The 15,046-nt window shown below is 35.9% G+C and overlaps 1 protein-coding gene across 1 annotated transcript in view; it reads left to right on the forward strand.

Annotated features, from left to right (window-relative positions):
* Positions 1-15,046, forward strand: part of CNTNAP4 (contactin associated protein family member 4) — a 440,483-nt gene that overhangs the window by 192,800 nt on the left and 232,637 nt on the right. The window contains exon 4 of the mRNA XM_063454951.1: positions 12,426-12,573. Coding sequence (XP_063311021.1) covers positions 12,426-12,573 — 148 coding nt within the window. The remainder of the gene's footprint in view (positions 1-12,425; positions 12,574-15,046) is intronic.

Here is a 15,046-nt window from a genome sequence, read left to right on the forward strand (position 1 = left end):
TCACTTCAGAAACCTTTGCCTTAGAAATTGGGTCAAGTACGACCATGGCTCATGACCACAAATAGAATAATAATTATTGTTTAAACCCTTCCCTGTTAACATGATATAACTTTAATTTGTTTTGGAAACTAATGCAATATAATATCTAGCCCATATCACTGCACATACCTTCTCAATTCCTATAGCTTTGCCTTCCACTGTTTAGACAAAGCATATTTATTTTCACCATGTTGACTTACAGCATCTCTGCAGATGGATTGACAACAGATTTTCAATCTTTCTTTCTATACTCTGCAGCAATGCAGTATGATCTACAAAGGTGTACTTTTTGCAGACATGGGGGACAATAAGGTGAAGATTTATTCCTGTCAGCATTGTATCATGATGTCACTTGGCAGTGCTACCATCAAAGCAGGGAGGGAAGCTCTAAATCCTATGAGGAGAAAACAATCTAGGAAATCATTGTCTGTCTAATGCTGTCAAAGATATTCACTAAAGTGAGAATGCAAAGTAAATTAAATGTAAAATTAAAATTTAAAGCCAAACTGAAAACATAGCTGACTTGGAGAATTTTCCAGTTTGGTTATTTAGATCTTAGATTTCAAATTCACCCTAACCCTAATTCTAATAATCTGAATTCTTCTAATCCTAATTTTCCAAAGCCTAAAACCTCTAATCTGAAAACCCTCAATTCCTTTGAATCTCAGTGTCTTAACCTTAAACTCTATAACCGTAATTCCCCAAACTGTACTTGTCCCAACCTTTGAGTCCAAATTTTTGAAATCCTAAACTTAATCCTCCTAACCAGAATCCTCAAATCTTGAGTTTTGAAGTAGGCTGATGTTCTTCTAGACATTCTTGCCTCAGTCCAACTACTTAATCTCAATAGGTTTAAGCAAGAGCAAAATAAAGGAAAATGATCAGTATTGAAAAGGAGATTAATTCTCGGGACGAGAATATAATTTTGCCTCTTTATAAATCACTGATAAGACCACATCTTGAATATGCTGTGCAATTTTTGGTTCCTGTTCTAAAGAAGGATAATATGGCACTAGAAAAATTGCAGAGGAGTTCTACAAAATTAGTAAAAGGAATACAACATTGTAGCTATGAAGAAAGGTTAACAATTCTAAACCTCTTTAGTTTAGACTGACTGTGTCTCAGAGGGGATATGCTAACATTATACATATATATATATATATATATATATAAATATATATATATATATATATATATATATATATATATATATTGTAACTGATCACCTGGCACCCCGACTGGGTACCTCCGTTGATGGATGCTCCTAGTGCTTCCCGAGGGCTCCAAGCACTCCACTTGACACCATAAGCACTGCAGACCCCACAAACCACCGCAGCTTGGTTGAGGTCTCGCCGTCTCCTACCCACCCTGGACCTACGACAAGGCTCCAGTGGGTGAACCTCTCTTCCTTCAGAGAGCGAAGCAGGAACAAGCTCTTAAAAGAGCTTATTGATTATAGCCAGGGGAGTATACAGCGTATAGCAATCCTCAGTGTAGATGCAGCCTTTTCCCCCACACATGAGATGAGGCTCTATGTTGAGAGTATACCAGGAACTCAGCAGTCTGAGGGTTTATTGTCTCTTATATACAGGTTTTCCAACAAGGTTACTACTCACGTGGACTTTGTGGTACACAGGATACAAAGTTACAAAACCAATCAGGAAAGACTTGTACAGTTTAGACATTCCCAGACAATGTACACAAACCCTCCCCTCTGCCTGTGATACAATTAACAAACACAATGGGTTAACTTAATTACTCACAGGCAGAAAACACACATTTTCCCCCAAAATACAGAAAACACCCCAAAACACCACATATCCCCACCTACATCCCTGGATAGCCCTTATCTGGGTGAACAACATATCCAAACAAATCACCCAGATCAGATCAGGGGTTCACGAATTTCATGGAAGAAACATTTGACCGACTGCAAGCATGGCTTTCCTGCCCAAAACAGTTCCACAGATTTAGGCTGGGCAGCCGGTCTATCATCTCCTCTATCCTGGAGATAATTGGCTTAAGTGGGTGTGGTAACTTAATTATCTCCAGGTACAGGGAATATCTCTAAGTCAAAACTGTTACAAAAACCACATGAAAATACATAACTCTTATAATACAATATTTAACATATATGTCCAACATATTCCCAGATAGCTTGGATCTGAGCGCAGTTTCAACTGGTTTGGCAGTGTCCCTGGGACAACGCCCTGCTGGAGAACAATAGGACAGGAAAAAGGGGGAGGGGAAGAGGCAAATGTGTTCCCATGGATTTAAAGGGGCAGAAAAAAGTGTTTTAAAATCCAATAAGCCCAAACAGACTTTTTAAATGGCAATACACCCCAGGGGCCATAGTCACAGGGCAAAAGGCTTGCAAACAGGCCCCTCCAAAACCCAGTGGCAATGTTATTTCGCCACATATATATATATATATATATATATATATATATATATATATATATATATGGCCAATACAAACCATTGTCTGGAAATCTATTGACAAAGAGGACTATACATAGGACATGAGGTCATGCATTTAGACTGGAAGACGAAATAAATGTTTTTTTATCAGAGTCTGTAAAGATGTTTAAACAGCAGCTAGATGCATACTTGCAAAAAACATAATATTCAATGATAAAAAAATGTCAGCTGTAGGGCAATAGCTTTCTGAACCAAGGATAAATCTGATTGCCATTTTCCTAGTTTGTTGCAGAAATGAAAGTGCTTCAAACTTTTTTTTTGCCTTCTTTTGGATCAACAGCAAAAACATGTGAGGAAGGCTGAACTTAATGGAAACATGTCTATTTTCAGCCTATGTAACTATGTAACTATCAAATAAATCTCAACGATTTAAACTGTGCTTTAAAAAAAAAAAAAAACTTTTTGGGCTATTATATTCCATTATAAATTCCTTCCATACATCCATCCAACATTCAAGATGTGCTAAGTACTCTGTATGATAATTATAAACATTTGACATATAATGGAATTTATTTTAATATAATATTGGCATTGTACTAAAACTATATTGTTGCAATAGCAATGTCAGTTAGTTTTTACAGTAAATGATGTAAAAAGGCATTTTCATTTTAAGGTTTGTAAAAGAAAGCTGTTGAGAAGGGTCCCCTGGGTTAGACTGTGCAATTGCCTTGCCTTCCTCTAAATAAAAAATAAGTAAATGAAGAAATAAATATAAGAAAATGCAGCAAAGGTTTTTCAGTTCAATCACTTAAACATTGTAATTGCACAATAGACTGCATTCCTGGGTTCCCATAGGTGAGATAAATGTAAATATGCCTTGTCATATGTAATATATTTCCTATATTCACAATTAAATCACCTTTTTCCTTTTATCTTTTTATTGATATAATGAAATATGAAACACAAGAATATAATGTTTAACACTGCAGTAACAAACATTCATTTTAAGTAAATGCTGTTTAGGGTCTTGCTGTAAGAACATTAGTGGCATATTTAGCATAATTTAATTTAATGTTTTTTTCATGATTGTGTTTCTTCAAAACGATAGCTACACGTTTATATTATAAATATTTAAAAGCATGTTTTGTAAACCCTTTGGCATATTTTAAATGGAATTAGCCCTATTTAGTGCAATCTTAGTAGGAACTCAGTGGCACAGAGACTGTAGGAATTTCCCAATAAGTTCAACACATTTTGCAAAGTTCAGTTGGTTGAATTTCTGTTGAATTTCAAACATTATCAGTCAAGATTTGTGTCTGAGAATGATCAGATTTCAGTTTCAGTATGCCCATTGGGGGACTATTTGGAAATGTATTGGTTATCAGCCTCGGTAGATTGAAACTTTACCAGTTAAATGCTAATTGCTTGTCAAATGTTGTTTGGCTTGACCAGCCTGTAGTTGCAGAGATCATTACTGTCTATATAATTATAACTACAAATAGGATAATGTAAAATTTAAAGAAAATGATTGTCCTCTAATGCGGTAATGCCTTTTTTTCCAATGTGGCTTGCCTACCTTTTAATTGTCAAGGTAAACCTTCTCCACCTGTCTAGTGTCTAAACCCCAATAATTTAGTTTAAAATAACTGATTTGACCACAGAAATGCAACTACTGGAAATCAATTGTGCAAACTGGTTATTCATTAATGCTGATTTTGGCAAGAAAATCACGTGTGTTTTAGACCAAAGGTGAGAAATCTTTTATTTCCTAGCTTGGATACTTCGGTATAAAATTTGCATTTCCCTTGCAGTTCTCAACAAATTTACTGTCTAGAGAATATCTCTGACAGTTTAGTAAATAAAACCTTTGGAGGATGGCAATGTTCCCATTAAATCAGCATCAACCACTGCCCCTCAGTTTATCATTTAAATAGCTAGACAAAGACTCTATGAAATCTAAAACCTGGTCCTTTCAGAAGAATGCATTGTCTTAAAATGCAAAATTGTGAGCCATTAAGAGCCCTGGATGTAAGCAAGATCTAGCCCGTTTGGGGCACATTTATGCCAAACATATTTATTTGCAGCCATTATTTTTATTGACCTTCACTCTATTTAGTACATTTAAACTCATGCAAATTCTGAAACAATTGGCACAAAAGAGTGCAAAACAATATAGGAAAATCACTTTAATTCCTAAAATAGTTATACAGGCTATTACAGCACCACAGTTGGAAATGTAAAATAACAACAGGAACAACATTAAATTGTGTTAATTTACTCATAGCTTGAGATCAAGCATATCCATTAAATTAGATCACACTATATAAACAAAAATTCTTTGCTATTTGCAACTATAGAAATAATGTTAATCTAATGTTCTACTATGTGCAGTTTGGTTAAAATCTATTAAATCTATAAATGACGCATGCCATATTAATCACATCACCTTTGTTCAAATATCCATGGGATCTGAATGACAATACGCATCTGCCTGTGCATAACACTCAGAACGACAGGCGGATGCGTATTAGGGACTTTAACTTGTGGCTTGGTGAATGGTGTCGGGAGCAAGGATTTGGCTTTATTTCTTTATTTTTCATGGTAGCTCTGTTTGGAATGGAAATAAACTGTACAAAAAAGATGGTTTGCATCTTTCTCAAAAGGGAAAAAATGTTCTCAGTGAGCAGTTCAGAGGTTTTGCTACGATATATTTAAACTAGGAGGGGGGGGCAAAAGGGTGATAAAACATCAATCCAATTGTCCCCCAAAACAAGGACAGAAGGTGCCTGTAGCAAGTGGGTTAAAATTGATAAGCTTAGAGTCATGTCTACAAATGCTTGCAGTTTAGGGAATAAGACCCACGAACTTGTGGCAACAATGGCAACTGATAGTGTAGATTTAGTCGCTGTTACTGAGACATGGTATAATGAGAAAAATGACTGGGACATAGCAATACCAGGGTACTCTTTAAATATAAAAGACAGGGAAGGCAGGAAAGGGGGAGGGGTGGCCCTGTATGTACAGGCAAGTTTGGCTTTGTTAATTTGATGCAATAAGTGTGTTTTTCTTTAATACCTTTTCACCCTCTTTGCATGAACCCGGTTTACAGGTTACTGGCTATGGGGGATAATGTATAATAAACACAGGTTACTGGCTATGGGGGGGGATAATGTATAATAAACACAGGTTACTGGCTATGGGAGGGATAATGTATAATAAACACAGGTTACTGGCTATGGGAGGATAATGTATACTAAGCACAGGTTACTGGCTATGGGGGGATAATGTATAATAAACACAGGTTACTGGCTATGGGGGGATAATGTATAATAAGCACAGGTTACTGGCTATGGGAGGATAATGTATAATAAACACAGGTTACTGGCTATGGGAGGGATAATGTATAATAAACACAGGTTACTGGCTATGGGGGGATAATGTATAATAAACACAGGTTACTGGCTATGGAGGGATAATGTATAATAAACACAGGTTACTGGCTATGGGAGGATAATGTATAATAAACACAGGTTACTGGCTATGGGGGGATAATGTATAATAAACACAGGTTACTGGCTATGGGGAGGATAATGTATAATAAACACAGGTTACTGGCTATGGGGGGATAATGTATAATAAACACAGGTTACTGGTTGTGGGGGGATAATGTATAATAAACACAGGTTACTGGCTATGGGGGAGATAATGTATAATAAACACAGGTTACTGGCTATGGGAGGATACTGTATAACAAACACAGGTTACTGGCTATGGGAGGATAATGTATAATAAACACAGGTTACTGGCTATGGGGGAGTTAATGTATAATAAGCACAGGTTACTGGCTATGGGAGGATAATGTATAATAAACACAGGTTACTGGCTACGGGGGGATAATGTATAATAAACACAGGTTACTGGCTATGGGGGGATAATGTATAATAAACACAGGTTACTGGCTATGGGAGGATAATGTATAATAAACACAGGTTACTGGCTATAAGGGGATAATGTATAACAAACACAGGTTACTGGCTATGGGAGGATAATGTATAATAAACACAGGTTACTGGCTATGGGGGAGTTAATGTATAATAAGCACAGGTTACTGGCTATGGGAGGATAATGTATAATAAACACAGGTTACTGGCTATGGGAGGGATAATGTATAATAGACACAGGTTACTGGCTATGGGGGGATAATGTATAATAAACACAGGTTACTGGCTATGGGAGGATAATGCATAATAAACACAGGTTGCTGGCTATGAGGGGGATCATGTATAATAAACACAGGTTACTGGCTATGGGGAGGATAATGTATAATAAACACAGGTTACTGGCTATGGGGGGATAATGTATAATAAACACAGGTTACTGGTTGTGGGGGGATAATGTATAATAAACACAGGTTACTGGCTATGGGGGAGATAATGTATAATAAACACAGGTTACTGGCTATGGGAGGATACTGTATAAAAAACACAGGTTACTGGCTATGAGAGGATAATGTATAATAAACACAGGTTACTTGCTATGGGGGAGTTAATGTATAATAAGCACAGGTTACTGGCTATGAGGGGGATCATGTATAATAAACACAGGTTACTGGCTACGGGGGGATAATGTATAATAAACACAGGATACTGGCTATGGGGGGATAATGTATAATAAACACAGGTTACTGGCTATGGGAGGATAATGTATAATAAACACAGGTTACTGGCTATAAGGGGATAATGTATAATAAACACAGGTTACTGGCTACGGGGGGATAATGTATAATAAACACAGGTTACTGGTTATGGGGGATAATGTATAATAAACACAGGTTACTGGCTATGGAGGATAATGTATAATAAACACAAAAAACAAAAACAAATAATAAAAAAAAATAATGAATGCAGCTTCAGAATTAATCTAAATTTTATGCTGTCTATGAGGTGGGAGGGTCTGGGAGGGAGGGTCTGCTGCTAATTTGCTGGAATGTGTCTGCTGACTGTGAGGTACAGGGTCAAAGTTTACTCAATGATGACGAATAGGGGGCGGACCAAACATCGTATATGTTCGCCATCCGTGGCAAACGCGAACACGCTATGTTCGCCGGGAACTATTCGCCAGCGAACCGTTCGGGACATCACTACTTATCAATAAACTGCAATCTTTAAGTTTTGATTCCAATATTGTTGAACGGGTGAGGCAGTGGCTGAGTGACAGGCAACAGAGGGTTGTCGTCAATGGAGGATATTCGAAGCATTGCTTGTCACCAGTGGGGTACCTCAGGGATCTGTACTTGGACCCATTCTCTTTAATATTTTTATTAGTGATATTGCAGAAGGTCTTGATGGTAAGGTATGTCTTTTTGCTGATGATACTAAGATATGTAACAGGGTTGATGTTCCAGGAGGGATAAGCCAAATGGCTAATGAGTTAGGTAAACTAGAAAAATGGTCAGAATTGTGGCAACTGACATTTAATGTGGATAAGTGCAAGATAATGCATCTTGGACTTAAAAAACAGTGATGTGGAGTCGGTAGATATATGTCCCGACTCCGACTCCTCAGCTTTTTGTACTTCCGACTCCGACTCCGACTTTCCGACTCCGACTCCTCTGTATTAATATGCAAATGTATTTTATACATTCCTTGAAGAAATGAAAGGCAACATACATATCATTACCACAGGACTACTGGTTGGGAAGCTAACAGGCTACTGTATTGAACAGTTTAAGCAAAAGACAAACACAATGAAAACAACAAATTTTATAAAAATGTTTTTATTAATCAATCAATTGGCTGGATAGTAGCAGCAGGCATAAACATCAGGAACAGGAACTTTACCTGTTCAAAAATACAAACTACGTTATTTGGTTGTTTTAGAACAAAAACAAAGCTTATCTATATGTACCAAAAACAAAATCTTTAAAACCTAGAAATGGTTTATATTAATCTTGAAATGTAGTTATAGGCTTAGCAAATGCAAATCAATTCAATGTAGAGTTCGAAGGAAGAGAATTGCCTCTGTCAGATCCTCTTTCATAGAGGCTCTTAAGTCAGACTTTATTATTTTTAGGGCTGAAAATAATCTTTCGACACTGACTTGGGTGGGTGGCATTGCAGTAGCTATTCTGGCTACATCACTAACGATCTCTGGATAAACAAGGAGTTTTGATGAGCGATCATACTTTTCAACTCCTTTTAGTGCTTCATAAAACTCCTGTTGGTTTTTTTTTATTTGGACATTTACTGGTTCTGTAACGCTTATGCGACTTCGCTTTCTTTTAGAACCTTCCATTTTGTCTAAGAAGGAATCAAAATCGAATTCTTCGTTTGAAGAAGATGATCCTGATTTACCACCATTGCTTAAAAGAACTTCCAGTGGAGGTATTTCAGGTCGTAATCCGTTCATGCGAACTGCTACATCATAGAGGGCCTTTTTCCCAATAGCAGTCTGTTCACTGTTCAACAAAAGTCGTCTCATTGGGTCGACATAAATAGCCGCTAACAAGATTTCATTTTCCAGCAAAAGACTCTGTCTTTTCATCATTGAAGATGCAATGCCCTCAGCTAATAACCCCCCATTTTTGTTCAGGCGATATAACAGGCTCTTCCATTCCAAGAGGAATTTACCCGGGGTTAGATTGTCACATTGCAAACTCTTGGTGACAGTGAAGGGGTGAGAAAGAAGGGTCTCCAGCTCTTGTGTTTGTGTCCACTGGCTTTCAGTTAAAACAAGATTTTCATTGTCCATTTCTTCTCTGAAGTCTTTAAGTTCAAGCAAACGCTTCACCATTAAATAAGTGCTTCCCCAGCGAGTTGTCCTGCAAAAAACATATTTACTTAATCCCTTATCAGTGAGAGGCTAGGTTACCCATGGGCGCTGCGTTCCCTGTAACAGCAGAACAAAAAACTATGGAAAGTATAAGTATTACCACTCCTAATTGTGCGTTGCATGCCATATAGTGAAGCACATGAAAAGCATGCTTCTTCACGGTCACTTAACGTGTTCGTTTTGCGGTTACGTGAGGCACTCCATGCATTGGTCTTTATTCTTACAGTAGAGAAGTCATTAATTATAACTTTTTCTGAATTGGGACATTTAAACGTGCTTTTTTTTTTATTCCAATCTAAATTTAGTATGAGTAGGAGTCGGAGTCGGCAAACAATGCACTGACTCCGACTCCGTCTCAAGGTACCCAAAATTTCCTCCTACTCCTCGACTCCGACTCCGACTCCACAGCCCTGGTAAAAACCCAAGGGCAGAGTACAGAATATTTGATAGAGTCCTAACCTCAACATCTGAGGAAAGGGATTTAGGGGTGATTATTTCTGAGGACTTAAAGGTAGGCAGACAATGTAACAGAGCAGCAGGAAATGCTAGCAGAATGCTTGGTTGTATAGGGAGAGCTATTAGCAGTAGAAAGAGGGAAGTGCTCATGCCATTGTACAGAACACTGGTGAGACCTCACTTGGAGTATTGTACGCAGTACTGGAGCCCGTATCTTCAGAAGGATATTGATACATTAGAGAGAGTTCAGAGAAGGGCTACTAAACTGGTTCATGGATTGCAGGATAAAACTTACCAGGAAAGGTTAAAGGATCTTAACATGTATAGCTTGGAGGAAAGACAAGACAGGGGGGATATGATAGAAACATTTAAATACATAAAGGGAATCAACACAGTAAAGGAGGAGACTATATTTAAAAGAAGTAAAACTACCACATCAAGATAACATAGTCTTAAATTAGAGGGGCAAAGGTTTAAAAATAATATCAGGAAGTATTACTTTATTGAGAGGGTAGTGGATGCATGGAATAACCTTCCAGCTGAAGTGGTAGAGGTTAACACAGTGAGGGATTTTAAGCATGCGTGGGATAGGCATAAGGCTATCCTAACTATAAGATAAGGCCAGAGACTAATGAAAGTATTTAGAAAATTGGGCAGACTAGATCGGCCGAATGGTTCTTATCTGCCGTCACATTCTATGTTTCTATGTTAATTTGGCTTCTCAACAGTATTTTTTAAACATATTGATATATAGTGAATACAAATTTCCCTATTGAAGCTCAATGATTCATATTTTAGTATTACAAATAGGTATAAGCATTTAATAAATAAAAGTTGCCTTGCTAACATTTGAATCCTTATATAAAATTTGTTACATGGTCTACGAAAAAGCTTTCTTTGAATTGAAACATGTGAAAGAGTTTGAATTGACTTGCTTTTAAGTGTGAATAAAGCATGTCAACCTAAATTAATCAAGGAAAGGGTTTGATTCTGAGTACCTGTGAGATTTAGCAATCTCACAGTAACAACGTGTTGTTTGTTATATAATTGTGGACATCATACAGCATGAGAACATGAGAACTTTGATTTTATTATGCTGAGCTATGCAATTAATATTTTCTTCTACCTAGAATTTATTGTGGTCCAAACATCCAGTTGCTTTAAAAAGTTAAAGCATTAATGGCAAGTCAGTTGCTATTAGAACTGACTTGCATTGATAAGCACAATTCTAGTCATCTAGGGTATGAAAAATAGTTTAACATTAAAATATGGTAAACTTGAAAATCTGTAAGTTTTATCACAGCCAATTTGCTTGTCTTTGATAAAATGGACAGACATTTTAAGTTTTTGTGCAGGGAGTATTTGTTGTGTTATTGATTTTGCAGTGCCTATTTCTCTTTTAATTGGTTTTAAATGATTAACAAAGGATTGTTAGTTAAGGTTAGTTAACTTTGCTTGCACTTGTCAGGAAGTCAGGGGAGATGTTTGTGGTGTTACCCATGTGCAAATACAAACATTATGTAGTTGTTTAAGCTCTTTTAGCTTTTGAATTTAATTGTCCAAGGATTCCTTTAATGTATTAAAGGGACAATGACTCTTTTGAAGGATTGTGATCACATACACTTGAATGTTTAACTTAAAGGGACACTACAGTCACCAAACCAACTTCATCTTAATGAAGCAATTTTGATTTATAGATCTTGCCCCTGCAGTCTCACTGCTCAATTTTATACCATTTAGGAGTTAAATGACCATCTTTTTCCAGAGCAGCCTGTATTTCTGCTGAGGTTAGCTGTGGGTTTTTTCGTATCCCAAACAATTCTTCTGGCAATTGTTACCATGATCTTTCTTGGTCTACCTTACCTTGGCTTGGTATCAAGAGATCCCTGAAATGACCTTTTCTTAATAAGTGATTGAACAGTACTGACTGGCATTATCAAGGCTTTGGATATCTTTTTATATACTTTTCCATCTGTATAAAGTTCCCATACCTTGTTACGCAGGTCTTTTGACAGTTCTTTTCTGGTCCCCATGGCTCAGTATCTAGCCTGCTCAGTGCATCCAGTGCATCAGAGCTAACAAACTCATAAACTATTTATTCACAGACACAGAATTGCAATTTAAAAAGCTTCAGATGTAGAAATGTAACCTTTAATTGCCATTTTAACATGTGTTTCACCTTGTGTGTCTGTAACAAGGCCAACCATTCAAGGATATGTCCCTAAATCTGCTATATTCCTCCCTAAATCTGTTAATTGAGTACTGTCAACTATTCAAAATTAAAAAAAAAAAAACTAAAAAGAGTGAGTATGGTTTAGTGCTTTAATAGTGTCAAAAGTGAAACAAAATAGCATCTCTAAACACACGTGAAGGAATACCTCTTATCCCTTACCTTCAATAATATATTTTAACCAGTGTCTTATGAGTGATACACTTATCAAACAATTATGGATCGCTTAAAAATTATTTTGACATGTAATGGTCATTCAAAAAGTATAATGATAAGAATGCAAATTATATGTTTCAATATGTTACTGTATAAATTGTTACAGCCTTCAAGAGGTTTTATATGTCTATGCTCAATGTATTTTTTACATTCTGTAATGCAATTGTTAATAAACAAAACATATATTTTTTCTTATTTACATTTATGGATGTTTATGTTGATATCTTCTCAGGCTTTCACAGGAAATACAAATGCTGACAGTGTTGTGCAACATATGCTTCAAAACCCCATTAAAGCACGATTCCTGCGCTTTGTTCCTTTGGACTGGAATAGCCATGGTAGAATTGGAATGCGAATTGAAATATATGGATGTGCATATAGTAAGTTAATGCTTTGCTTTATAATAGATTTATAACGCTTGACAGAAATAGCAACAAAAAATATCCACACATATCTCTATATTAGTGACAAAATATTAGCAATAATTAAAGCAATGTCTTGGTGTTGTAAGATTCAAATTTAAAAAAAATGTAGTGCAACATTCTCCTATATTTGTAGACATATTGTTAAAAATCAAAGCAGCAATGCATTCTGTGTATTCATTTTTTTTTTATTTTAACCCCTTCAGGACCGGCCTGTTTTTGCGATGTTTGTACGTTAAGGACCAGAGCAGTTTTAACACTTTTGTGGTGTTTGTGTTTAGCTGTAATTTTCCGCTCTCTCATTTACGGTTCCCATACAAGTTATATATTGTTTTTTTCACGACAAGAAGGGCTTTCTTTACATACCAGTATTTATATTATGTCATATATTGTATTTAAAAAAAATAATAAAATATGGTGAAAAAAAAACAAAAAAACATGTTTTTGGACTTTTACTTGAAAAATCTTTTACTTATCTACAAAAGCTAATGAAAAAAACTGCTAAATAGATTCAAAATTTTGTCCCGAGTTTAAAAACACCCAGTGTTTACATGCTTTATTGCTTTTTTTTGCAAGTTATAGGCCTATAAATACAAGTAGGAAATTGCTGTTTCAATATATATATATTTTAAATGTATCAATAGTGACATTGTTACACCGTTATCTGTCATAAATCCCCGAAACACACCTAACATGTACATATTTTTTAAAGTAGACAACCCAGGGTATTCAAAATGGGGTATGTCCAGTCTTTTTTAGTAGCCACCTAGTCACAAACACTGGCCAAAGTTAGCATTTATATTTGTTTGTGTGTTAAAAATGCAAAAAACGCTAACTTTGGCCGGTGTTTGTGACTAAGTGGCTACTAAAAAAAGCTGAACATACCCCATTTGCAATACCTTGGGTTGTCTTCTTTTGCAAATGGTATGCCATCATGGGGCTAATTCTCATTCCTTGGCTACCATACGCTCTCAAAGGCAACCTAACCAATCTGACAAATTTCAATAAAAAAAAAAAAGTAAAATCAAGCCTTATATTTGACCCTGTAACGTTCACAAACACTATAAAACCTCTACATGTGGGGTACTGTTATACTCAGGAGACTTCGCTGAACACAAATATTAGTGTATCAGAACAGTAAAATATATCACAGCAATAATATCCTCAGTGAAAGAGCTGTTTGTGTGTGAAAAATGCAAAAAACTTCACTTTCACTGACAATATCATTGCTGTGATATGTTTTACTGTTTTGAAACACTAATATTTGTGTTCAGCGAAGTCTCCCGAGTAAAACAGTACCCCCATGTACAGGATTTAGGGTGTCATAGAAAGTTACAGGGTTAAACACAGTGCTAGCAAATTAAATTATCTGGACTTTTGGCCTGGGTTGGCAGGCAGGTCCCTCAAATTGCAATCATTAAAATTACTTAATTAGGTAAAAATATTACATAAATATGCACGTAGAATTTTAATATATATACATATTTATATATTTGACGTCTACGTGTATATTTATGAAATTATTTATGTAATTATGTATGTGGACATATGTATATTTCGTATTATTTTTATTTATTTATTTATACATAGATATATATATCATTACATTCTAAGTGTATTTTGATATAAATATATATATATCAATATCAAAATACTGTTAGAATAAAACTGAATATATATAATTTTTTTTTAATTATTAAAAATTATTTTTATTTTTTGTTATTTATTTTTATTAACATATTATTTGTATTTTATAATAATATATATATACCATATATATAGTTATTATATATATTGTATATATTCGTGTGTAATTTAAATATAAGTGTATTTTTATAATTATATACGTATATATAAATATAAAAATACACTTAGTGTGACATTATATATATATGATATATATACATATATTATATATAGGTATATATAGATATAATACATGTATATATAGCATATATATATATACACATATTATTTTTTTCACACTTATTACTTTATTTTAAAACTTTATTTGTGATTTTTCACTTGCAGGGAGACTGCCTGTCAGCACAGACAGTCCCCCTGCAGGCAGATACAAAGACCCCTATTGCGGTCATGTGATCGAGTGATCACATGGCCGTGGGGTCCTGATCTGCCGAGGGGGGGCTGCCCGGGCAGACAGGCAGTCCCCCTGGACCGGGAGGAGAGCTGATCGCCGCCGTGGGACCGACGGCGATCAGGTAAGTAGCCCAAAACCGTTATGACGGTTCAGGACCGTCAGCGGTCCAAACGCACGTTTTACCGCTGACGGTCCTGAACCGTCAGCGGTCCTTAAGGGGTTAAGTAAGAAACATGCAACAGCAGAACTACATTGTATTTATTTAGCAGTGTCCAAGTACATAATGGATTCCCATCCACAGATTTGCAAGGTTTTGCCAAATAGGGTCTGGAC

The sequence above is a fragment of the Pelobates fuscus genome, chromosome 5 (assembly GCF_036172605.1).
Source record: "Pelobates fuscus isolate aPelFus1 chromosome 5, aPelFus1.pri, whole genome shotgun sequence".
In the NCBI taxonomy this organism is placed as follows: domain Eukaryota; kingdom Metazoa; phylum Chordata; class Amphibia; order Anura; family Pelobatidae; genus Pelobates; species Pelobates fuscus.